Here is a 25,643-nt window from a genome sequence, read left to right on the forward strand (position 1 = left end):
GGATTGTAAATCATTTTTAAATTACAAACTTCATTTCCTTAGGTAATGCAAACTCAGCTTTCATCAAGTTTAACACATACCAAAAGAACCGCACAAAATATTGTACAGGTGAGCAGCCCCAAGCTTAAAGAAAGGAAGTAACTTCTCCCAAATTCTATCCTTATCCTATTTACTGTGTTCAGGAGCTGAGATCTAAAACCAGGTCTGAGTGCTTATGTGTTCTTTCCACCAGACCCCCTGCTTCACTTAGCCTGTTCTACTTTCTGTAATTGACTATTCTTGGGTCTACAATTACTCTGGGATATAAGTGGTGGGTGGTCTTTTAGTCTAAATAATAATAATAAAGATGCTAAGGAAGACTAATTCATTTTTTATTGTTCCATACTCAGTAAGAACCAACTCATGTCAAGTAACTGAGGAATGCCTAACCCCTCCCAAATGCATGCAATTATGCAAATCATATGTGGGGACTGGGGGCTCGGCTCCAGACACTAATTATACTATAGACCCCATTTATGACTATTTCTTTTCGCCGTAATTTGATCCTTTGCTATTGCCTTATGATGCTGTCTTTATTACACTACAGCAAACATTTGGGAGACATCAGTTTTTCCTAAAAGTCCTGGAACTCAAACTCAGGTTTTTCTACTTTTACAGGATTCAACAGCTTTTCAAAAAAATGAGTTACCATTCTTAGCCGCAGTGAGGTAGCAAATATTAAGCATGTTCGTTTTCACCTCCATTTAAGGCGAGAGCCTCTCCCCCTCTGACGACTTTCCAAGGGCGGTGAGCGTGAGTCCTTGCTTTTGGTACAACTTATGAAATATTAATCAATACAAATGGGTAACTTTTAAGAGAAAAAACTGCGAGTCCTTCCGCCGTTAAAAACCACGCCATGCTTTAAAAGCTTGAGTTGTACAGAACGTTGAGCATTTACTCCCACAGGTTGGAAATTGCTTTGCGGAGTTTGAGTTCCCTTAATTTCACCAGGCTGTCAAACGTCCCCATGTCCCGCCCTTCACCCCATACTTCTTAGCTTCCAGGGAGAGTTAGGAAGAGGTCTTCGTCTCTGGACCGCCGCAGGATGCGGGGGCCGGGCTGGACTCGGGCTTCATCTCCAGGGCTTCGCGAAGCGCCAAGCCCGGGAGAGGATGGACATTACCCTCGACCTTCGGAGGCGATCTGGAGCTACAGGAGAGCAAAAGCCACCCGTGAACACCGTCAAGCGCCCTCCCCCGCTGCACTTCCTTGACGGCTGCCCGGCGCCCCGCGGACCTCCTTACGCTTCGCGGGCTCGCAGGCCTTCAAGGCTCACTGGCCTTCCGCCCCATAACTCGCAGCCAAGTCCGCCGGGACCCAGGCCACACCCCACGCCGCCGCCCGGTCCCGGCCGCTCCTCTTGCCCCACGCGCCGGCAGTGGGCACTGCGCCTGCGCGCCCGAGCGCGGGGCGGGGCGAACCGGCCCGGCGGAAGGGGCGTGGTGGGGCGGGGCTGTACTTCCGTGGTCGCGGGTGGGTGAGTAGGGGTTGGGGGTTGCGCGCGGCGTCCGGAGTCCGGCGGGGTTCCCGCCTCGGGCCGCCGGGGAGCCCACGTCGGCGTCGGGGGCGCCCCCTGGAGGATTTGGGGAGGGGGAAGGAAGAAGAGACTATTATTGAGTTGGATGATGTCGGGGGTGCGGGAAGTGTGTGGACAAGCAGGCGTCGGCAAAATGGGTTCAGAGGTTGGTTTTCTCCTTAGAAAGGAAATTCTCTTTAAACAGCGTTTTAAAATTTTCATCATATTGGACAGGCTTGTGAGTTTACCGTTGTGCCACAGTGAGGCAGTTTTGGTAAGGTGGCTGGTCCCTTGCCGCTGCCAAACCTGGCGAATGGTTAACCAGAGGATGGGTCGGAAAAAGGCACAATAGTCCAGGTTAGCTACTACCAAAGAGGGAAATTAAAACTCATCTTTTATGGAATAAAATCTAGGATATAAAAATAGGATTCAAACTGAAAGTCACAAACAGCATCTAGGTTCTGTCAAATACTGTGCCGGGCGCGGACTAGGTCTCTTCCAGCAGACATACTGTATTCAGATAATTTGTTTTTATCATTAGAAAATGAAAGACAATCTAAGCCAGAATGGCCTGAAGAAATTTAATTATCTTGAGAGTTGTGCCTTAATACATATACTTTGGGAAACAAACACTACTGTAGCTTTTCCAAGTTGGTAGAAAACCAAAAGTTTCCCGAAAGGCTGTGCAGATTGCTAATCATTTTGGGGTCTACAATGTCCAGAATGTTCTTTTATGTAGTAAAAACTTCATATTGTTTTGTGTGCAAGGTAATAAGAACCAGACAGTTCAGTTCTTTTAAGGGCTGTATTCTATTAGGAGAGACAAAAGAAACGTGAAAAGTTATATAATGGTAAGAAATGTAAGTTACAGTTGGAGATATTTGAAGATATCGAAAATCCTTTATTTGGCATGGAAAGTGCTGGTGAATGCTTGAAACGAGTACCCCTCAGCTGATTGTTGCCATGTGGGAATGTGGGTCCCTCATACACAGATATGATTTTCTCCGACACAGGCCAAAAATCTATCTCTTCGTGCTTTTTCTTGATTTTTAATATTATTGGCAACCCATGCAGTTATGCACTCACACACCCTCTGGGGGCCAGGAACAGGCAGTTTGTGACATCTGCAGATTATCACCTGAGTACTCAGAAATAATTGGAGTCAAATGAGGAAGAAATTCCTGGAAACTGTGATGGGAAGGGATTTAAGAAAACTGGGGTTTAAGCTAGGTTGAAACGGAGAGGTGTCATGGAGGTGAAGGATGTCACGAGTGAGTAAAATCTCAGTGGGGAACGTGAACAGCAGGTTTGGAAGATAATGCGTAAAACTCTCCTTAGGAGAGGTCTGAGAAGGCAAGTGCAGTAAATGGAGGAAAACTGGTTTGGGAGACCCTTCAGTGCCAGACTGGACTTTATCCTCCGGCACTGGTGCTCAGATTTGAGCTTACATCAGAATCACCTGGCAGGCTTGTGAGACGGCGGCAGGCTTGACCTCCACCTTCAGAGTTCCTGATTCCGAAGGTCTGGGGTGGGGCTTGAGAATTTCCCCTTCTTACCAGTTCTCAGTTGATGGAGAGGCTACTGATCTTGGGAGCACACTTTAAGAACTACTGTCCTAGGGTGTGGGAAACTATTGGAGGAATTTGAGGTGGATTAGTAAGGAGATCACATTCATGGTTCAGTATGAGTCTTGCTGTGATGTCCAAGATGGAGGTCTGGGGAAGAGAGAAAGAAGGTTCCTTAGAGTTGATTAACACCTGTCAATACCAGGCCCTCTCATGCACGCAATTTCATTTCATACTCACTTTGGCCCTGATGTGTAAGTCTTAATATTTTCATATGGAGAATAGTAGAGACTGCCCAGGTCCCATAGCTAGTCTCAGAGCCCCTTAAGACTAGTTCAGATTTGAACTAGGGTAGTAGCAGTGGAAATGAATCAGAACATTGACTGGTGATGGAATTTAGAAAAATCAAGACTTCCCCAGAAGATTGAAACCTAAAAGTAGAAATTGGGAAATAGGAGTCTTAACAGAGAGTGATAAAAGGTAAAGTGGACAGAGAACTTTAGAATATTCCCTGCATGAATTCAGTATGTGTTCTGTATTAATCTTGTATAACAGCGACCTATTTAAAAGTTGCTTGTTTAAAAAGTCATTCTGTTCTACCAAAATTTCCTGAAATTATTTGAAAAGGAGAAAGTAAAGCCTCCTGTGGGGGGTGATGGGAGATGGTAACCAGATTAATGGCATCTGACAGCTTATCTTCACATCAAAAGTGATTAGCATTGAGGAATAGAAACACATGGTGTAACACTGCTTCGCCTGTATGAACTGTGCTGTGCCGCAGACACTGACCTAATGTATTGATTTTGGAAATCCTGGATGCTTTTTCTTGCCAGAGTAGTTATTGAAATGGAGAATATTCATTGGATCAATTTCAAGACAAATATTCCAAGTCAGACTGGCTGCTGCCGAGCAAATTTTTAACGAAGGAAAACATCCATATACTGAAATCGGACTTTAAGAAGGAAATCCTAAAAATATATTTATACTGTGAAATCTAGAAAAATGTAAGTTTTCGAACACTGGTCAACTGAGTAATCAGCATAATGGAGTTATTGACCCATACAAAACTATAGCATACATTCATTCATTTATTCTGTGAGCCATGAACTTATGCTGTGGATCCAACGATAACTCGGTCTAGGCAAGACTGACATCTTAAAAAATGGTCACAAAACGATGTGATTAGCACTGTTATAGAGGGATGTGACCAGTACATGATGACAGGAGATAGAAATGATGACTGAAGGGGTATAGAAAGGAGGCCAGGGAACTGTCTATAGAGGAGGAGACTCTTGAGTTGGTCTTGACAGCTGAGGAGGAATTTGTGAGATGATTAAGGCATTCCAATCAGAAGGAACATCATGGACAATGCCCAAGATGTATAAAAGAGTGTGGGTTTTTCTGGAACCTTTGTGGAGATCAGAATAGTTACAGCAATATGGTAAAAGTGGAGGAGGGGGATGAGTTAAGTTGGAGAAGTGGATAAGAGCACGCATAAAGAGTATGAAAGATTTATGTGATGACTGTCTTGGCTGGATTGTAAACTTCATGATGTTGGGAGCCATGTTGCACCTGTACACGAGTGTATTCCAAGGCCTTAGCAGAGTGCGTAGCATATGGTAGATTCTCAATAAATAGTTGCTGAATGAATGAACAGGTAAATCACAGAAAAAAAATTTTTTTAACAGATAAGATAGAGGGAACTTTTAAAGTGTTTTAAGCAGTGGATTAATATCGTCAGATTTACATTTTATGAGGATAAGTGGTAGTATGGAAGATGGTTAATAATGACCATAGAAATGGCTATAGTAGTTTGTGCCTATTGGTAGATTGCAATCTGCATTTTAAGAAAAAATAGAAAAGAGTATTAGAGGATATCACATGTAATAGGGTTAAATAATGTTTTATGAAACTTTTAGTTATATATATGCCTGTGTGTTGACTGATGTAAGTGTATTTCTTCCTATGGACTTTGATCAGAGTTTGAAAGTCGTTATAGTGATGTGGGCATGATGGTAGAGAGAATGGAATGGAAATAAAAGATATTTTGGAGGAAAACAAATGTGGAAAACTAGCACCTTAAAATGCTGTCCATATGAACCCTCTTGCAGGGAAGGGGGTGCACTTACCCAACCTATTTCAGTATTTTTGCTTACTTGATGTTTTTCATTATAAATAAGTTGACATTCTGGTTTCTTAGGAATGGCGGTGCTTTGAGGTATCTTACTGTGTGTTGTAAAGGCTGCAAAATTTCTCTTATTTTGGTAGTGCTCAGTGTAAAATTGTAGGATGAAACCATACTCTTAAGAGTCGTGAAAATTCATTGAAACAGTTTGATTTGATTATTGGCCAAGTTATTAGATTTCTTTCCATAAGAAAGCAGGAAAAGCTACTTAGTTACATGAGCAGGTGGGAAGTCCTTCTCCCTACCTGCATGACTTTGCCACTCTAGTAGACTTAGTCTGTTCTGCCTGTGACATGTAAATAAGGGCAGAAAGGTGTTCATACAAGACAGAGTTATATTGGCTTTTAAAAAATTTACGAACTCCTTTAAAATCTGGTTGATGTGGTTAAGGTGAGTTTAAGTATGTTGTGCACTTTGTTGTCAGGGGTGAATTATTCTGTGGAGCAAGAAAACATTTAAAAGTTTTAGAAATTTGGTCTGTTCTGTCACCTAATACATTATTGGGATCGCCTACTGATAAGGTTTGCACAGAAAATGTAAACTAATTTTTCATCTTGGCCTAAGGGGGGAAAAAAGAGAGAGAAAGAAAAAGAAACAAAATGAAGATAAACAGCCTGCCATAATCATTCCATACTCAAATGTGGAGGGTTATTTGGCGTTCCCTTAATGTGGCATCACACCACTCCTCTTTTTATACGAGAATCTAGAGTTGACACCAAGATCTGGAATTAATAAAAGGGCATATTTTAAATCTAATCCATTCTTTGCTCCACTTTGGGAGGGGCAGAGTTACTAATATCTTTTTCCCTCTTAGCCAAAGGAGCTCTCCTTTATTCTAAAACAATTTATTAAGACAAAATGCCACAGAGAGTCAAAAGACCTGGATATGAGTCCCGGCCCTGCCACTGGTTATGACCGTAGTCACCTAACTCACTCTTGGTTTCCCCTTATTAAGTGAGAATAGTAATAACTATGCAGCTGTCCTCATGGAATTGTCTGGGAGAATAAAGTGAAATAAAGTATTTCAAAATGGTTCATAAACTCTTGAGTGACGAGCAAGTGGGAAATGAAATAAGTTCAGATTAGCGTGTTTCTGAACAATTGCCATGTGCCAGGCTCCATGGCAAGCTTTGGGGATCCCATTGTGGACAAGAGGGTCTTGAATCTGGGTTCTCTTCTCCGTCCCTCAATGCCTTGCCTTGGTCCAGGTCCCCATCATCTCTTTTGGGTCTTTGCTAGGCTGGGCTGTATGTTACCAGGATCTGGTCTCTCTTGACTTCTTGCCGCTGCTCCTGGTGTTATCTCCTAAGAACCGAAGTTGATTAGGTCACTGCCCTCCCTGAAGATCTCTGTTGTTTCTCCTGCACCAAGACAAAATCTACTTCCTTGGCCTCAATTTACATCCTGATCAGGCTTCATTTTTTATCACTAGTTCCATATATATATATGCCAGGTTTCTGCTTCACTGAATTACTCAGTCTTCTGTGATATGGCAGGGAAGAGACCAAGTCCCAGCTCGGCCTCTGTACAAGTATGTCCTCAGCCTAGAAGGCCTGCCTCATCCTTCTTCAGCTTTGCTTAACCTTTCAGACCCAGCCCTGACATAGACTCCTCCATGACTTGAACCCTCTCCTCCCACAGGAGAGTTAGTTTCCGTAACCTTGTCTGTTCCCACAGCACATTGTTCTTTCTTTGAACACGGTGTTTATTATTCTGTGAGCTGTTGAAGTGCTGGGATTACGTCATTTAGGGTAAGATAAGGAGGCTGTCCACCTAAGGAGGTGTAGTGGATTGAATGGTGGCCTCCAAAAAGATATGTCCACGTCCTAATCCCTGGAACTTGAGAATGTGACTTTATTTGGAAAAAGGGTCTTTGCAGATGTAATTAAATTAAGCATCTTGAGGTGAGATCATCTTGGATTATCTGAATGGTCCCAATTCAACAACAGATGTCTGCACAGAGGAGAGACACAAAGAGTAGGCCGTGTGAAGACGGAGGCAGAGATTGGAGTGTTGCAGCCGTGAGCTGAGGAGCCCCTGGAGGGAAGAGTCCCCTTCTAGGACCTTTGGAGAGAGTGACATCCTGCTAACACATTGATTTCTGACTTCCAGCCTCCAGAACCATGAGAGGATAAATTTCTGTTGTTTTAATCCACCAAGTTTGTGGTAATTTGTTGCAGCAGCCTTAGAATACTAATACAGAAGTTTATAGTACAGTAACTGGAACATAATAAAATATCACTGTCACCACCCTCAAAGACATTATTATCGCTCTTATTTTTGTAACCAACCTAGCCTGGGACCTGGAAGGTAGTACCTGCTCAGAAAATAGCCTTGCCTGTGCGCTTTCTAGTCTGGTGGCAGTGGTGGTGGTATGGATGAGAAAGAAGTGTGTTTAGAGGTGGTATCGAAAGAGAGCTTCCAGAATAGAGCACCGCTTAATTTTTTTTTGTTGTTTTAAATGTCTTTTTGTGTGTTTATGTGAAGGGTGGTAGTGGATGTTTTTAAATTGTTTTTTAGAAACATTTTTACACATTTTAAAATAAATTGTCCTTTTAGAAAACTAATAGAAAAATGAGCAGTTATAGTTCTAACAATAAAAAAATCTTAAAATGTTTCTTCTTTTTCCTAATAAAACGTTATTTAGCTAAAATTAATTTTGTGCTGGCCTTGGAACACAATTTAGAGAGGGACTTGGGAGCCACAAGGTAATTTATTTCATGTGCTACAAGGTACTTGAAAACCAAAAATTTCAAATAATCATAAATGCAGACTTGGTAGGTGTTATACATCTTTTGTCTGTAAATTTTAGTTTGCCACTGGAGGCTAGGTCTATGACCTAATTTTTTTTTTAAATTTTATTTATTTATTTATTTATTTATTTATGGCTGTGTTGGGTCTTCATTTCTGTGTGAGGGCTTTCTCTAGTTGTGGCAAGTGGGGGCCACTCTTCATCGTGGTGCGCGGGCCTCTCACTATCGCGGCCTCTCTTGTTGCGGAGCACAGGCTCCAGACGTGCAGGCTCAGTAGTTGTGGCTCACGGGCCTAGTTGCTCCGCGGCATGTGGGATCTTCCCAGACCAGGGCTCGAACCCGTGTCCCCTGAATTGGCAGGCAGACTCTCAACCACTGCGCCACCAGGGAAACCCTATGCCCTAATTTTTACTAAAGTTTTATAAATTGGTGTCAGTAATAAAAGCTAATGTTTATTGAGCTCTTACTATGTGCTAGGCACTGTTCCCAGCCTTTTATATGAATTAACTCATTTTGTTCTAGCTTTCCTAGTCTCTTCTCTGTTCTCTTAACTCAAGAGGAAGCTGAGGCAGAGTGGTTAAGTAACTTGCCCAAGGACATCATAGCTTAAGTGGCAGAGACGCAGAGTGGCCCTGGCTCATAACCTCCACACTCTCCTGACTCTCAGTGGACCCTGTCAGCCTTCATTGTCTAATACAGTCTGAAGCGGAGAATATCAGTACATCTAAGTGAAGGGTCCTCATCCAATTGCATAGTGGCTCAAACTTTAGTGTGCTTACCCATGGAGATTCTGATTCCTGGGGCTGGGGATAAGCGTTTTTAATAAGCACCAAGGTGGTTCTGACCGTACCTTGAGATGCCCTGGATCAGGTTCCAGACCGTCCTCACAGTTCATTCCACACGAAGGCTTGTGGTGGTGGTTTGTGTGCTTATGTTAGGCCGTTTGTTGTGTATATCTGTGTGCCAGGTGAGTCTATTGAATACATACATGGATCTAAACTTTTGCCTGAATGCCTGCCTTACTAATCACCTTTCTTTTATGGAGATGAATAAAAGGCCAGCATCAGAGGGATTTTTTTTTTTAACCTTTTGAATGAGCTTCCGAATAGGGTATATTCGATCTGAGGACATTGTTATGATGGATGTAAGGTTTGTAGACGGAAGAAAATAATCATGACATAGAATTTCTACTCTATTGGGTTGTTTGGTTTTTTTTTGGTATGTTTGTTTTTTGTTTAAAAAAGAAAATTTTAATGTGCACTGGACTTCACAGCAGAGCAGTAGTTTCATGATTTGGGTTACTCTGAATATTAACTGTGGACAAGGAGGGAGTCTTTGCTCTTAAGTTTGGGAAGAAACTTTCATGCCTCTGTACAACCAAAACCCCTGATTATGTATGTGTGTTTTAGAATCTAGGGAGAACACTAAGCTTGCAGTTTTACTACTTCAGTATCTTAGTTGCGTGTTGAACTGGCAAAATATGTTTTTCTTTCTCTTAGGGAGTCACGAATCGCACTGAACCAAAAAACGTCCAGCATTTTCTTCAGTTACAGGCAAAATGAATATTCCCATGCTGCTCCAACATCCTCACCGGGACTTCCTTAAAGTCCTTTTAAGAACACTTTTCCGACGTTACCACTTCATCGTACCCTCAAGTACTCACCTCAGGTCAGGAATCCCATGTGCTCAGCCAGTCAGTGCTCTCGGACTCCATCATGCAAAGTGGATGCTGCCGTCACATGGTTTAACGAGAACATTATGTCTACAAACAACCTTAAAGGAACAAACAGAAGGACTTTCTGATAAAGAACAAAAGCTTGTGGCTGAGCTTTATACTGGTTTAATCCAAGGGCAAAGGGCCTGCTTGGCAGAGGCCATAACTCTTATAGAATCAACTCACAACAGGAAGAAAGAGTTAGCCCAGGTGCTTCTTCAGAAAGTGTTGGTCCACCACAGAGAACAAGAAAAATTAAAAGGAAAACCACTAGCATTTCGAGTGGGTCAGTCTTTGTTTTTTTTGGTTTTTTGTTTTGTTTTTTGTCTGTCCAGTAAATATTTTTCTAAATTCTCTCTTCTTTTAAAATAAGTCTAAATAGCTTATGATCTAATGGGGATTTTTTTGTACTTGCAGAATTTTGGAATGAATTTTGAATGCCTTTTCTTTGTAAATATTAGTCTTGTTATGTGGTGGGAAATGCAGTGGCCACTTGAACAAAGGCTCTGTATTTTAAGAGAATAAGGTGAGATTTCTCTTTTGGCAGGGATCTCGCTGTGGCTCCCAGAACAGAAACGTGCGCAGGAAGAACTGTTCACCAGTTTACTCCTTTCTCTCAGCAGAACTTCTGCTTAATAGTCTAAAGTGACTTCCCTGCTGTTGTGGTTATATCAACCATAATTATCCTTATCACATTTCAGAATTCTACTTCTTAGGTGTTTCATTAGTTTTTTCTCTAAGCAAGTCTCACTTCTTTCAGATACTTTTTTTTTTTAAATCAATTTATTTATTTATTTAGTTTTGGCTGCGTTGGGTCTTCGTTGCTGCGTGCGGGCTTTCTCTAGTTGTGGCGAGCGGGGGCTACTTTTCGTTACGGTGCGCGGGCTTCTCATCGCGGTGGCTTCTCTTGTTGTGGAGCACGGGCTGTAGGCATGTGGGCTTCAGTAGTTGTGGCACACAGGCTCAGTAGTTGTGGCATGGGCTTAGTTGCTCTGCGGCATGTGGGATCTTCCCGGACCAGGGCTCGAACCCGTGTCCCTTGCATTGGCAGGTGGATTCTTAACCACTGCGCCACCAGGGAGGTCCCTCAGATACTTGTTTATTAGAGTTTCTGGAAATGGCTTGGCTCTAAGCACAGCCAGCTCAATACCAAAATGCATTTTAAAGGAGACACCGTGTTCATTTGCTGTCTAAAAATATTAGGTGTTCACTTCTTGAACAATTGACCTGTTTCTGTAATTGCAAATAAGCTTGTTATATTTTCGAAGCTGTGCATTATAGAACAACCTAGATGTGTTTGACCAGAAGGAATTAAGCAAGTTTTGGGTGGAACGAACGCTTTTCGTGATGGCAAACTAGGTGATTCCAACCAACCCTCCCACTATAAACAACTTAAAATGGTAGACAAAGTGCAGAAATTGTGTGAGGAATGAGTAAATAGACTTAAAAGTGGATTAGCATTACTTACGTCTCAGTTTATTTGCAATATGGGGCCTAAAACCTCCTAGATTTTAGGGTAATGGGACCTAATGCTTTAAAGATAATTTCAAAAAGAGCTCACCAACTGCTGTTTGTACAAGTCCGCATTTTCCCCACCCCTTATTCTTCTGCCCTCACTGCGGGGACTCTCTTTTTGAGAGTACTGCGCTGGGTGTTAATACTCTTTATGTATTGTGGACAAAATAGCAAATTCCCAAAGAGAAATTCCAGTTAGGACAAAGTGTTTACTTATTAGGCTGTAGAGAATCTTTGAAGAGAAAATGTCCAGAAATACCTAGAGTTAACCAGCAACTCATACATAACTAGCAACTCATAAATTTGCAGCACTACTCTGGTTCTTCCATCTGGACCTGATGAGGCCAGGTAAACCTGAGTCTTTGTTGCAGTTGTTTTATCACCATGGTAAATAAAAGCAACAAATGTTTATTCAGCACCCGTTAAGGCAGAGACCTGCCCTGAAAACTGTGGTGTGGGGCCAAGTATACCGTACATACTTTTGAACGTAGTTACAATTAAGTGCTTATGTTTTATAGATTTTACTGAACATATAGTTATATATCTCTTGATGCCATGTGCTATTCTAAACATATTGCAAAATTAACTCATCTACTCCTCACAATAACCTGAAGAAATAGGTGCTCTTATATCCATTTTATGGCAGAGTATACTCAGGTGCAGAATATACTCAGGTACAGAATGATTAAGTGACTTGCCCAAGAGTACACAGCTCCTAAGAGGTAGAGCTAGAAACAGAACTGGCCGACTGGCTCCAGAGTTTGTGTTCTTGCCTGCCACTGTCTGCTAACTCTCCAAGTAGGGGAATTTTCTGCCTTTCTTAAGATAAAAAAAAAGTTTATTTTTCAGGATTCAGTTTATATTATTTTCTTTGAGTTATGAGTGAGATGAAAAAATTGTATTTCATAAGTAGAAAACTATTTTCTCAATCACTGGGAATTTCTGGAGTAATGGGTTGTTTTTCCAGTGGGAACATAGCATGGACAGAATCGGGGTGGGTGGAATAATTACTGATCATGATGAGAGGTGGGCAGTTGTTGGAGAAAGTCAGCACATTAACAACATAGGCAATGAAGTCTGCCCCAAAAGCTCTACGTTATACTAAAAAGGCAAATCCCGTTTTGTAATTTTTAAAAGTGAATCTGGTGAACATATGGAACTCCGACTTCTCTCCCTCCTGTATCCCTATTACTCAGGGACGAGATAAATAGGTAGATTTTCGTTTACCGCTTTAGGAAATGTTAAACTACATTAACGATGGTTTTAATAAATTAGGAGAAGTAGAAGGTAGTCTAGTATTTCAGTAGAACTCATCATGGTGCTGATTTCATTTATTTCATTAAATTGCAAAGTCTGTCTCCACCATAGGATTGTCTGGGCCTCCTGGTGCTGGGAAATCAACCTTTATAGAATATTTTGGAAAAATGCTTACTGAGAGAGGTCACAAATTATCTGTGCTGGCTGTGGACCCTTCTTCTTGTACTAGTGGTGGTGAGTATTGCTGCTGCTTCGTAAATTGCAGAGCAGGGGCTCGTGGAGTGGACCCGGCTCTCTGTTACAGTTTAGGGGGAATCTGCACAGACGGGTGTCTTCTAACCTTTCGCTGAGTTTGGTCTCAGTGAAGGAAGGGAGGTGGTGGGTGTGAGGTGGAGGCTGAGGGAGGTGTTTGGGGCATCGGGTTCTCCAGGGGAGGTTAGCTTACAGGTAACCTAGGAGTAGCCTGCGTACATAGACAACTAGGAGAACAGGCGCCAGAAGTTGCAGATGATCAAAAGCCAATTTCACCCCTTTGTCTATCACACCTGAGGCTCAGCCCCTTTTCCTTTTACTGTTTTTTCCTGGCTCCATCAGCCCCTACTCAGTTCAGAAAATGGCTTCTTACTCATTAATTTCCTCATATTATTGTAACGTCTCAAGCTTAAAATAAATCTTCCTGCTCTATTTAACTTGTCACCTGTTTATATTACGTGTTCAGTTAAACAGAAAGCTCTTAGAGGGACCATGTGATATGCTCTGTTCCTGGCAGCACACAGTGCTCAGAAATTACTTACTGCCCTGAGGTCGTGCAGTCACTCAAAGTTTAATTTGCAGCTCATCAGAGATAAAATGAATAAGCTAAGTTCCCCAAAGGATCATTTAAGGGAAACATAAATCATACTATATAAATACTCAGGTAAAGCTTTTTCTTCCCTTACCCCTCTTTATGATTGAAGCATCTCACATGACAGTTATTCATTTAACAAGTATTTCAGCACCTATCGTAGGCGAGGCCCTGTACAAAAAAGGTACTGTGTTGTTTAATGTTGAATAAGATGCAGTTCTCTTGGCCTTATGGAGCTTTATATCTCATGAGGGAAACAGACAGGTGCACGCAGGCCATTACAGTGTAATGTGTGTTGCGAAGGGGGAAATACAGAGTGCTTTGTGGAAGGGTTTGGTTTCTATCCTGTGGGTTTAATGCTAAAAAATAAATACGATATATTTCAGGGACTTTAGGTCAATAGAGAGGTGGACAACAATTCCTATTACCATCCATTGAGAAATTTAGCTGAGAACATTCACAGTTTTTGATTCACTATAATGAAAGGGTTAACCGTAAAGTAAAATTTATACTCGCAAAGTTCAAGATTAAATCCATGTCAGTGTATTAGCTTTTTTTATAGTCTAAGAACTTTGTGAAAGGTAAGCACTTGAACAAAGAATTTATTTATAGTGACCTTCATTTTCACACAGGTGCAAAGACTTTCCCCCCACAGTCATAATACTCTAGAATACTTGCAATAACAAAAGAAAACAATAGTTTGAGATAAGAGTAGCGGAAATGGTGACATAAGATAACCTGATTAAAGTTACATAGCTATGTGGTTCCTAACCTTTCTCAAACCAAAAATGAAGGTCCTTTTCTCAAACCAAAAATGAAGGTCCTTTTCTCAGGTAAAAATACAAAGACTTTGAAAGAAAAAACTATGCAAGGATAAACAGGACACTGTAAGTATTCAATTTTACCTTTTCATTGTAACAGTAGATACATGTGAAAATAGCATTCCATTGAAGTTTGAGAAGCCTGTAGTCAATCCTTGCTGTGCTTTGGGCTCACAGGCCCCCTGCGGTGGGAGCTTGGAGACCTCCCTAAGGCTCTGCAGTCACCAGTTTTAGATTCACTGGCAAAGGCAATTATATGGGAGAGTAATTTCGTAAGTGTTTAGTTCGGTGTGTTAGGATCTATAGGACAATAATTTAAAGTGTAGCTTTGGCAGATTGTTGACTTACACAGAGGTGATTTCACCCAGAAAATTACTTTAGAACAAAGTTTTATGTACAGTAAATAAGGTAGTTGAGTTCTGTGGTAGGTGTATGCTGGGGCATTAGAACCTATGAGAAGTCAAAACTGGAATCATCAGGGAAAAGATCGTATCTTTAAGGGACTCCTCAATGTTTAGCAGCAGCTTTGGAAAGGTTAGCTCTTGAGCAGAAATTAAAATTCAGGTTAGAACAGCACTACACCTTCAAATGTTACTACGTGGCTAAAGGAAAGAAGGTAAAGGTAATTTCACTAATTCCAGGGCTTTCAGTCTTCTAGAATTTGCAGGTACTGATGTTTGCCAAAATACTGCAGTACACACGGAAACAGCAACGGTTCTATTCCACAGGCATTGCATTAATTGCCTACTGTGAACAAGCATTCAGTGCACAAAATATGTAAGACATGGTCCTATAGACAAGCAACTCAGTTAAAGCAGAGTTTCTCAACCTTGGCACTAATGACATTCTTTGTTGTGGGCAGCTGTCCTGCACATGGAAGGATGCTTAACAGTATCCTTGATCTCCACATATGAGATGCCAGGAACACCCTTCCCTCCAGTTGTGACAAGTACAAATATCTCTACACATTGCTAAGTATCCTCTGGGGGGAAAAATCACTCCCAGCTGAGAACGATAAACACAGCAACGTTAAGAGGACAGTAAAGAAACCACCCCAACTGGAATGGCAGGTTGATTTGGGGATTAGTGAAGCTGAAATCGGACAGGTAAGGTAGGCTAGCATTCTGAGGGCCTCCAATGCAAGACTGAAGAATCTAGATTTGAACCTCTAGCCAGCGGGAGCCATTATAGGTTTTGAGGGGCTTAAAACGTTAAATAGATTAATTTGGCATCATTACATACATGGTGTTGGACAAAAGCTTAATAATATGAAATACAATTTGCGGTTTGGGGAGAAATGTCCTAAAGCACTTCCCCTAGGAATTGGCTGATTGATAATTGGCCCTTATAGGTGTTCCATGATTATAAAATGTAACTCTGTGTTTTAGGATCACTCTTAGGTGATAAAACCCGAATGACTGAGTTATCAAGAGATATGAATGCGTACATCAGGCCATCTCCTACTAGAGGTACTTTAGGAGGTGTGACAAGGACCACAAACGAAGCTATTCTGTTGTGCGAAGGAGCCGGATATGACATAATTCTTATTGAAACCGTGGGTGAGTGTGATTTTCTATTCTATAACAATAAAATACTATTAAAGTGAATGCTGTATAAAGATGAATGACGGCTAATTTCATTTTGTTCATTCAGCAGATGCTTACTAAAGAGGTAATTAAATATAAGCTATCTCAGACTCTGTAGGACATATGAGTATATAGGCTATAATCCTTACCCTTAAAAGAAAGGTGAGCCCTGTGTCTGGATAACTGTTATACAGGGCGGTATGTTCTCAGTGCTGGAGGAGAGCTGTCAGCATTAGGCTGACCTATGGAAACACTACTTTAACATAACACCCATTTTATTTAAGCAGAGTCATATGTCTGCAGTATTCACTAAGAAGATTAGTGTAGTTGGGCACCTCATGTTTTATTTCACCTTTATATCCCTAGCACGTGGTTACGCACAACGAAAATACTGAAAAGGAAACCCCAAGAACTTCACATTCCCGTGGAGAGACAATTTGTTATATTACTGTGTGATCAATGTTTGTGACACAACCTGACTCAGATTTGGGGGATCAGGGAAGACTTCAGGGAGGAGGTGACCGTTGAACTCAGTTTTTTTTGTTTTTTTTTTTTAATTTTATTTTTGCTGCATTGGGTCTTCGTTGCTGCACGCGGGCTTTCTCTAGTTGCGGCGAGCGGGGGCTACTCTTCGTTGCGGTGCACAGGCTTCTCATCGCGGTGGCTTCTCTTGTTGAGGAGCACGGTCTCTAGGTGCGCAAGCTTCAGTAGTTGTGGCGCACGGGCTTAGTTGCTCCGCAGCATGTGGCATGTTCCCGGACCAGGGCTCGAACCTGTGTCCTCTGCATTGGCAGGTGGATTCTTAACCACTGCGCCACCAGGGAAGCCCCTGAACTCAGTTTTGAAGGGAGGGTTGGAGTTAAGTAAAGTATGGGCTAAAGGGCCTTGACCGAAACACACAGGAGTGAGCGAACGTGGCCCAGTCAGGGCACTGCATTTTGCGCAGGATCCTTGGAGCATGGAGCATGAAGGCAGGGAGTGAAGACATGGGCTGGAGTCCAGGAGTCCATCGTCTCAGGGCAGGTGGAGGAAAAGTTGCTTGAGTAGTGGTAGGAGAATCAAGGGGGAAGAGGACCATAAAATCACACATATTAACTGAAAGTTGTGTTTGGCTGCATGTTTCAGAGACTCAAACTATCTCTGACTCAAACAAGGAAGAGGATGGGTTTTGTTTGTGTATTTGTTTTTTTTTGTAAATAAAAGAAGCCTGGAGGCAGGCAGGCCCAGAGGGCGTGATGGTTCTACAGCGCCCCGGGGTGGGGGTGGGGGGTTCTCCCTGCTCTCCATTCTTAGCACTTCGTTTCCAGCCTCAAGGTTGCCCATGGATACAAGACGGCTGATGAAGCTCTAACTCACCTCCCTGTTCCAGGCAGAAGGAAGGAAGAAGGGGGAATAAGGAAGGGGGAAGGGGTCGGAAGCTATATACCTCCTGGCTGGCTTTGCCCTCTTGAAGGAACTCTCCTGGAAACGCCATCCAGTGACTTTTGCTTTCACACATTAACATCTCTGGCTGACGGGGGGGTCTGGTGCATGTGGTCTTTCACCTGGGACACTGATGGCCCTAGCGACCCTGGGGGAAGGAAATAGGGAAGAATGAACATTGCGTGGGCGACCAGAAGTCTCTGCCCCACCAAGGAAGGAGAGAGTTGGAGAGGAGGTGTAGTGGAGTGGGGGATGTGGGAGTCAGATTTACGCGGATTGAGGTTAATGTGACGTAGTTGCGTGAGGACAGTGGGCATAAATTGCCTTTTCCCAGATGTTTAGCTATCAAGAGAAAGAGAGAAATGCGGTGATGATGGCAGGAGGTTAGGCGTTTTTGTCTTCTTCTTTTCTGGTTGTGTTTGGTTTTCAGATGAGAAAGACTTGAGCCCAACTCATGGGATGTTTGAGGGACGGGAGCCTGTAGACAAGGGGAGGTTGGAGATAAAGCAGAGCCAGAGCCCAGGGGAGGTGGGAAGGAAGGAGAGGCCAGTCTTCAGCCGATGCTTCTGACCCTGGGCCCGGCGAGGAGGCAGCCGGGCGGAGTGTGTGTTGTTTCTGCTTCTCTGTGGGGTGGCGGGGGGAGGCTGAGGGCGTCCTTGCCTCTGTTTGGCTGTGAAGCAGGTGCCGCGGTCATCAGTCATCGTCATGTGGGGAGATGATGGGACAGTGAGCGTCTGTAGTAGCCACTGTGGGAAACAGGAAGGAAGCCGCCCGAGGGCGTTCAGGGGCATCGCTTTTCCTGTACCAGGAGGAAGATGTAGCCGATGTTGGAGCCCATGACCCTCTGGTGGCGCCTGTCCACACAGCTGAGGGATTTCTCCAGGACACTTAATGCAGGAGAGACACGGACATAGGACTGATCCATGGGTGGGCTTTGCAGGGTGATAGAAGGATGAGAAGGCAAGGAAGCTGCCAGACTGGTCTAAGGTTAGAATCAGGCGCTCAAGCTGCTCACCCGCGAAAGGGAAGCCGAGAAAGAGCAGCGAGAGTGAGGAGAGAGCGCAGGTCTTCACGTTCTCCATGTGGTCAGAGACTGAGCTGGTGGGAACGAGGGCGGGAGAGAGGTGGGGAGGGTCACAGCTTTGCCGTCGGGTGAGGCAGTGGCATTTAACACATTGTTCAGAGGTGGTGGTTAAAGTGGGATCAGGTCGAGCGTGTGACGGTGAGTATGAGCAGATGAACTGGAGTGGAAGTGGTGGTCAGGGGAGTCGAGATGGTCAGACTCCTCCGAATGTTTTGTATACACTCGTGATTTAAAATTTCAGGTGTGGGGCAGTCGGAGTTTGCCGTTGCTGACATGGTTGACATGTTTGTTTTACTACTGCCACCAGCAGGAGGAGATGAATTGCAGGTAATTATTTTGACTTTTTCACCCCCCAAAACACAAAGTGTGCATCTCTGAAAGTACAAATTCCCAATGTTGTGGGTTTTTTGTAAATTAAGTTGATATTAGTGTAGGGAAAGAAACATCATTCATGTTGGCTAAAATACCCAGGTCAAAGGCAAACTCTCTATTTTTTTTCCCCAACTTATAGTAGTAGAACTTATGACCTTGAGCTAATGACACAACTTAGTCTTTCCACCTGTAACATGGGGGATAGCTCCAGCCAAGAGACCACTGTTACATGGGTGTTTGTGCTACAGCTGGTTGAAAAGGTCCTCATGAGATATTCCTTTGCTTTTAACTGGGATCCCACTGTCGTAGTTTATATATTGTAGAAAGGGTTCTTCCTTTCCTCCTGCAGTGCAGTCTGGCATTAACTCCCTGGAGTTAGCACAGCCTTCACAGGGTGAGGGCACCATCCTCCCAAGACTGCTTTCACTCCGGACACAGCAGCAGGCCTGGGGGTTCCCAAGCCACCCATGCCTCTGACTGGCTGCAAACATGGGGGTTCCCACTTACCCCTCAGGTTCGGTAATTCACCAGTATGACTCACAGAACTCAGGAAAGCACTGCAGTACCAGTTAGAGTTTTATTATGAAGGATGCAAATCAGGACCAGCCAAATGAAGAGACACAGAGAGAGAGGTCTGGAAGGGTCCCAAACTCGAAACTTCTGTGTCCTCAGGACACATTTCCCTCTTGGCACATGCATGTGCATCACCAGCCAAGGAGCTCTCCTGAGCTTCAGTGTCTGTGGTTTTTGTTGGGGTTTTATTATGTAGGCGTGACTGACCGAATCCCTGTCCACATGATTGAGCTCAGTCTCCAGCCCCCGCCCTCCCCAGAGGAGGTCAGGCTGCTAGCGCATGGCTCAAAGGCCCAACCCTCTAATCACGTGGTTGGTTCTTCTGGTGTGGTCAGCCCCCATTCTGAGTGATCTTGCGTAAACCCAGGTATGGTCCCAGGCACCCATGGCGAATAACAAAGTCACTGCTATCACTCAGGAAACTCCGAGGATTTAGCAGTTACCTCCCAGGAACCTTGGACAAAGACCAGACAAATTCTGTTTTTTTTAAAAATTTTTATGTATGTATTTATTTATTTATTTATTTTATTTTTGGCTGCGTTGGGTCTTTGTTGCTGGGCATGGGCTTTCTCTAGTTGCAGCGAGCGGGGGCTACTCTTCCTTGCTGTGCGCAGGCTTCTCATTGCAGTGGCTTCTCTTGTTGTGGAGCACGGGATCTAGAGCGCACGGGCTTCAGTAGATGCGGCGTGTGGGCTCAGTAGTTGCGGTACTCGGGCTCTAGAGTGCAGGCTCAGTAGTTGTGGTGCATGGGCTTAGTTGTTCCGCGGCATGTGGGAGCTTCCCGGACCAGGGCTTGAACCTGTGTCCCCTGCATTAGCAGGAGGATTCTTAACCACTGTGCCACCAGGGAAGTCCCCAAATTCTATATTATACAGCACCTCCCCTTCAGTTGAAAAATTCTGAAAAACTAGTGACATCAGACTCTGGATGCTGCAGTTTAGAAACATTAACTCTTAGAATTTAACCATTGAAAGTTACGTTTTGAAATATTTGAAAAGGAATTTTGATCTTAGATAGCAAAATCTTCATTTTCCAAATAAGGTTTGGCCTTAGGATTTTTCTAGTGTTTTCACGCAACATAATTTAAATCAAGAGATTGAGGTGTTTTTAGCCATCAGGTTATTTTTTCCTCAAATGCAAATCAAAAAAAAATGCTACATACATTTAAGGAAAACTTCAAAGACTCTGTTTCTGGAAATGAACATGTTAGTGACGTGGGTGTTTTCCTTTTCAAGCACCTGAATGATGGATGGTTTTGCATCCTGCAGGGTTAGCTCCCGAGAAGTGGAATCCATCATGAGGCAGTGTGAACTCTCTCCTGCCACTCAATCATATTGTGTCTGGATGATATATTTACTCTAATTCTGAATGTATTTCGGCGTGTTAGTCTACAAATTTGAAAGAGATATTACACATAACTTCCATGATCCCAAGAGTCAGTGCTTTTGAGTAATTTCTGTCAATAATTGTGATTCCTAGGACCCACGGCTTGGGAGGGTGCAGAGAAAAAGTTGGAGTGTATGAGTTTCAAAACCTTAGCAGTAACTGGTGTCCCATTTTTGATGGCATGAAATGTTTCAGATAAATCACTCTCTTTCCTTTTTCTCACGAGGGTATTAAAAGAGGTATAATTGAGATGGCAGATCTGGTCGCTATAACCAAATCTGATGGAGACTTGGTCGTGCCAGCTCGAAGGATACAAGCAGAGTATGTGAGCGCGCTGAAATTACTCCGCAGGCGTTCAGGAGTCTGGAGACCAAAGGTCAGCTGGCATTCTGTTCTGCAGTTTTCACCCTGAGTAGACTGTGCCCGTTAGAAGAGAGGATGTGAGTCCCAAGCTAGACATATAATCAGTCTTTGCTTGTAGGTGAGATTATAATTTTAAAAATTATGACAAAGCCACCGAGTGTGTAGTTATGATTTTAAGTATAATCCTTCAACCACTAGATGCCAAAAACTAGACGTGAGGCGATAAATTAGATTGCTTAATGCTGGCTCGAGCCATTTGGATGTGATGACAAATCCATTCTGCAAGGAACCATCCTGAAGATTATGGCGCAATTAACCACTTGACTATCTAGGTTAGAGTTTGAGTAGGAGAGAACAGGCTTTTGATGTGGTAACTTTCCTTCCCATTATGCTTGTCGGGTGATGTTTTCCATAAGGAAAAAAAAAACCCCGTAGTAAGTGATGCAGTAATACCGATGCGGACACTTTATCTGTAGCAGGGCCCTGTGTTATTAAAGAGTAACCTGTAATCGCTATAACAAGAACAACGATGACACGTCTTGCTGTCGGCTCCCGGCACGTTGTCTGTGCTGCGTCTGGAGCTGTCTTGTCCATGCAGATACCCGTGCTCCTAGCACCTGCTGAACCAGGCAATTTGATGGAGGGCACGGGGCTCTTCTCTCAGCTCGGTTTCATTTTCTGGCTCTCAGGCCTCAGGGAAACCTACGTAGCGTTGCCCTTCTCATCCGAGTGACCATTTCCCAGTTCATCCCTTTGGTCTCTGAAGACCATTCGAGCAATCCCCAGTCAAAATAAACCTCTGAGCTAAAAAATATGACCTTGAATCCGTGTCTTATTTCTGCTTCGCACTTAGTAACCTTAGTAAGTTACCTTAGTATATTTCTCGGTATGTCTACTTTGACACGATGATAGAATGTCTCATTTTTGTCGCCTCCCTATCGCCATGCCATAGACTGTAAGACTTAATTGGCAAATGCCAGAGTCCCCATGACAATGTTTTCTATCGTTTTAAGTAATATAGTTCTGGTTCTTCCCTTTTCAACAGGTAATTCGTATTTCTGCCAGAAGTGGAGAGGGGATCACTGAAATGTGGGATACAATGAAAGAATTCCAGGATGTGATGCTTGCCAGTGGGGAGCTGACTGCCAAGCGACAGAAGCAGCAGAGAGTTTGGATGTGGAACCTCATTCAGGAAAATGTGGTAGAACATTTCAGGACCCACCCCACAGTCCGGAAACGGATTCCTCTCCTGGAAGAAAGCGTTCTCAGTGGGGCCCTGTCCCCAGGCCTAGCGGCAGACCTGTTGTTGAAAGCTTTTAAAAGCAGAGACTAATGAAGTGCATCCTATCCAATAACTTTATATATCTTTTCATATACATAAAGTTATTGGGTAGGATGCACTTCATTTTAATAAAGTATTTTAATATTAAAAGTCACTTGTGTGCTTATATTTTCAGTAGTTCTCTTGTGGTGCCCTCGGCCTCCTTATCTGTGAACTGCGCTTGGAAAGTGGAAGAGCGTTAGATATGGATGGCAGAGGTCAGGCAGTCAGCAGCATTTGTAAGGTAACTGCTGTACGTTACTCAGCTCCATTGCTTTCTGTTCTTATACGTGGTGGACTGTAGGATGGTGTCTTCTCGTCAGTCACGAGCAGAGAAAGCTGAGGAGGACAGAAAAAGACCATGTACCTTAAAACGCTTTCTTTGATTCTCTATTCTCTGAGTTTCCAGAGAAAATGTAAGCAAGAGTGACCACATTTTTGAAGTCTTACTTGAGGCTAGAATAATACACAGTGGGTTTCTAAGAGCTGAAAATCGTGATCGACATTTAGTATGCCAGACTACCTAGGAATTCCTGAAATGGCCGTGTCCACGAGTAACAAAACAGTTGGAATGTGTAGGGATGTGAACACAGTTTTACAGTCTGTCGTCTAGACTTGCGGACTCCCCATGGTAGGTAGGAGAGCCCAAAGGGAACTGGGGAAGTCAGCCACAAATAATGTGGGTTGTAATCAAAGGTGTTTGCTTCTCTTCCTTCTTGGCCATTTGACTTCATATTAGCATCTTAAAAATCTACTTTATTCTTGATGGTGAGGAACAAGTTTTGTCCTCTGGAGGAAGCATGGCACAGTGACTAAGGGCTTGGGTTCTGGCGTTGGGACTGGTGGGTTTAAACTTTAAACCCAGATCGCTTACTTATTGGCTGTGTGAGTTTGGACAAATAACCTACCTTTCTCAGTTTGAGTTTCCTCCCTGGTAAAATGGAATTGACATATTAACTTTATAGGGTTGGTGAGGATAAATGAGATAACTCAGGAGAATCGTTTTGCTGCCATGATGGTACATGGGAAATACTCAGAGTCCTCTTGCCATTGTTATTATTATGTTAAAGTTATGAGTATGTGAAGCTGTACAGACCTTATAAAAGGTTCAGTTTTCTCCCATGATCTTATTACTACCATCATGCTCTTGTGATATTTTATGATAGTCTTTAAAGCACCCATTCTAGTTAATTCTTTGAATATATTTTATACTATTTGACGGTAGTTATAACTGTGTACATTTGAATAAAATTATTTCTAACCATAAAATTTCTCCATTGCACAAAATGTCATTCTAGAACTTTCAAACACATTCTATTCTGAGAATATTTGACACAGTATGTCAGCTTTCACTGTGACTTATCCTCCTATCTAGAATCGAATTTCTTGATTATTATTTTAGCAAACATTCCTTTACGTCTTTTTTTAAAGGTTTGTGTTATTGGCATACCTACCTCATATTTGAGGATTAGGAGAGACTTGGAAAGGTCATCCAGTCAATTCATCTAATTTCAAAAAGGACCACTGTTAAGCCACCCTATCAGATGAAAAACTGTTTTTAGAACCAGAGAAGGAATTCCATAATTTCCCTTAGTAAGACGTTACAGGGAATGACAAACCTGTCATTTGTGGTACAATGGAAGCCACAGTGGGGCACACGCACACTGTATTACAAACAAGGCAGAGAAAGGGTGGCATTTGTTAGCCCTAAATTTTTCCATGCATTTCATCTCAGTTTGAACTGCTTTTAAGTGTTATAAATATAGTCATAAAAAGCATTAGAAAACCTCCCTTGTGTTTCTTATGTTGTTGTTGTACCATTGGCTATGATATAGAGACCAATTTCAAAGGTATTATTTACCTTTATTTCTGTTATTTGCTACACTGGAAGCTGTATAATATAGTAAAATATTTGGGGCCTTAAAAAAAAATTAATGCTCCCTTTTATTAAGCTCAAAAATGCCATCGCTCCTTCCCACCTGTAATTCTACCGTGCTGGACCCCTGACCTGGTCAAAAGCACAGGTGTAGATGTCCGCAGAGTCAAATCTCAGCTCTGTCACTAACCAGCCATATGATTGGGGGGCAGGTCATTTCTCCTCTGTATGCACCAGTTTCCTCATCTGTAAAATTAGGGTAAGAATAGCTGCTTTACAGAGTTGTTGAAATAATTAAATGAGATACTGTATTTAAATTGCTTGGCACTCAGTAATTGGTAGGTGTTGTTAGAAATGTTACAGTAGGCACTCTTTGTTTTACAAAACAGATTCTCGTCATTTAATTTTAGTTTGGCCAGACTACTTAATCTCCCTGTGCCTCAGTTTCCTTATTGTTAAAGGGGTTGACAATGGTGTTCACCCAGAGTTCTTGAAATGACTAGGTTAGTTAATACACATAGAGTACCTGGACATAGTAAGTGCTAAATAAATATTTAACAATGGAGAGTTGCTACCTCTTAAGAGTTGTTGTAAGGATTAAATGAGTTCATCTTCCTCTATCTTAAAAGGATAATTCTTCTCTGAAAATAAACCTGACTTCGCTTTTGTCAAAAGCATAATTACCATTAATTTCCGTAGGTGGGTAAAAACGTGCTGTGTTCCAAACTGAGCTCCAAAATTGACAGACATTTTGCTAAAACAATACCAAATTTCAATAAAATGACTGCGCTTTCTTGTACAGGTACAGCCGCAGTTAACAGTAGCTATCACAGTGCAACCTAGCAGGGAATTGTCTCTTCATAATCACCAGGATGGTTGTTTACCTCTTTCCCTAAGCTCTTGTGGCTATTACCCAGTATACACTGAAGACAAAAGCTCATAAACAGGGCTTCCCTGGTGGCGCAGTGGTTAGGAATCTGCCTGCCAATGCAGGGGACACGGGTTCGAGCCCTGGTCTGGGAAGATCCCACATGCCGCGGAGCAACTAAGCCCGTGAGCCACAACTACTGAGCCTGCGCGTCTGGAGCCTATGCTCCGCAATGGGAGAGGCCATGACAGTGAGAGGCCCGCGCACCGCGATGAAGAGTGGCCACCGCTCGCCGCAACTGGAGAAAGCCCTCGCACAGAAACGAAGACCCAACACAGCCATAAATAAATAAATAAATAAATTTATTTTTAAAAAAAAGCTCATGAACAACATACATGTGAGCCTCAATGTTTATGTAATTCAGTCTTTAATGCAGGAAAAAACCAAAACAGCAGGAAGAATCAGTGACAACAGTTCTAACATTGCACTCATCCAGTGGATGGCCATCATAGAAGTCACGACGCTACTGCCAAGAACTGGTAAACTGCAAGGGCTTCGAGAAGAGAAGCACCTCCTGTGGTCT

General features: G+C 42.9%; 1 protein-coding gene across 2 annotated transcripts; it reads left to right on the top strand.

The window, feature by feature from the left end:
• Nucleotides 1–1,552: 1,552 nt before the first annotated feature.
• Nucleotides 1,553–23,053, top strand: MMAA (metabolism of cobalamin associated A). Of its 2 annotated transcripts, XM_036853582.1 has the most exons (8): nucleotides 1,553–1,721; nucleotides 3,954–4,124; nucleotides 9,558–10,058; nucleotides 12,656–12,778; nucleotides 15,598–15,768; nucleotides 18,543–18,628; nucleotides 20,859–21,008; nucleotides 22,041–23,053. In XM_036853582.1, exons 3-8 carry the CDS (start codon nucleotides 9,617–9,619, stop codon nucleotides 22,326–22,328), a joined length of 1,260 nt encoding a protein of 419 aa, XP_036709477.1. In that variant the 5' UTR covers nucleotides 1,553–1,721; nucleotides 3,954–4,124; nucleotides 9,558–9,616; the 3' UTR covers nucleotides 22,329–23,053. The 2 variants fall into 2 exon arrangements, with proteins under 2 accessions (XP_036709477.1, XP_036709476.1); XM_036853581.1 differs by lacking the exon at nucleotides 3,954–4,124 and having other exon boundaries at nucleotides 1,554–1,721.
• Nucleotides 23,054–25,643: the final 2,590 nt, after the last annotated feature.

Source organism: Balaenoptera musculus, chromosome 5 (assembly GCF_009873245.2).
Source record: "Balaenoptera musculus isolate JJ_BM4_2016_0621 chromosome 5, mBalMus1.pri.v3, whole genome shotgun sequence".
Lineage (NCBI taxonomy): Eukaryota > Metazoa > Chordata > Mammalia > Artiodactyla > Balaenopteridae > Balaenoptera > Balaenoptera musculus.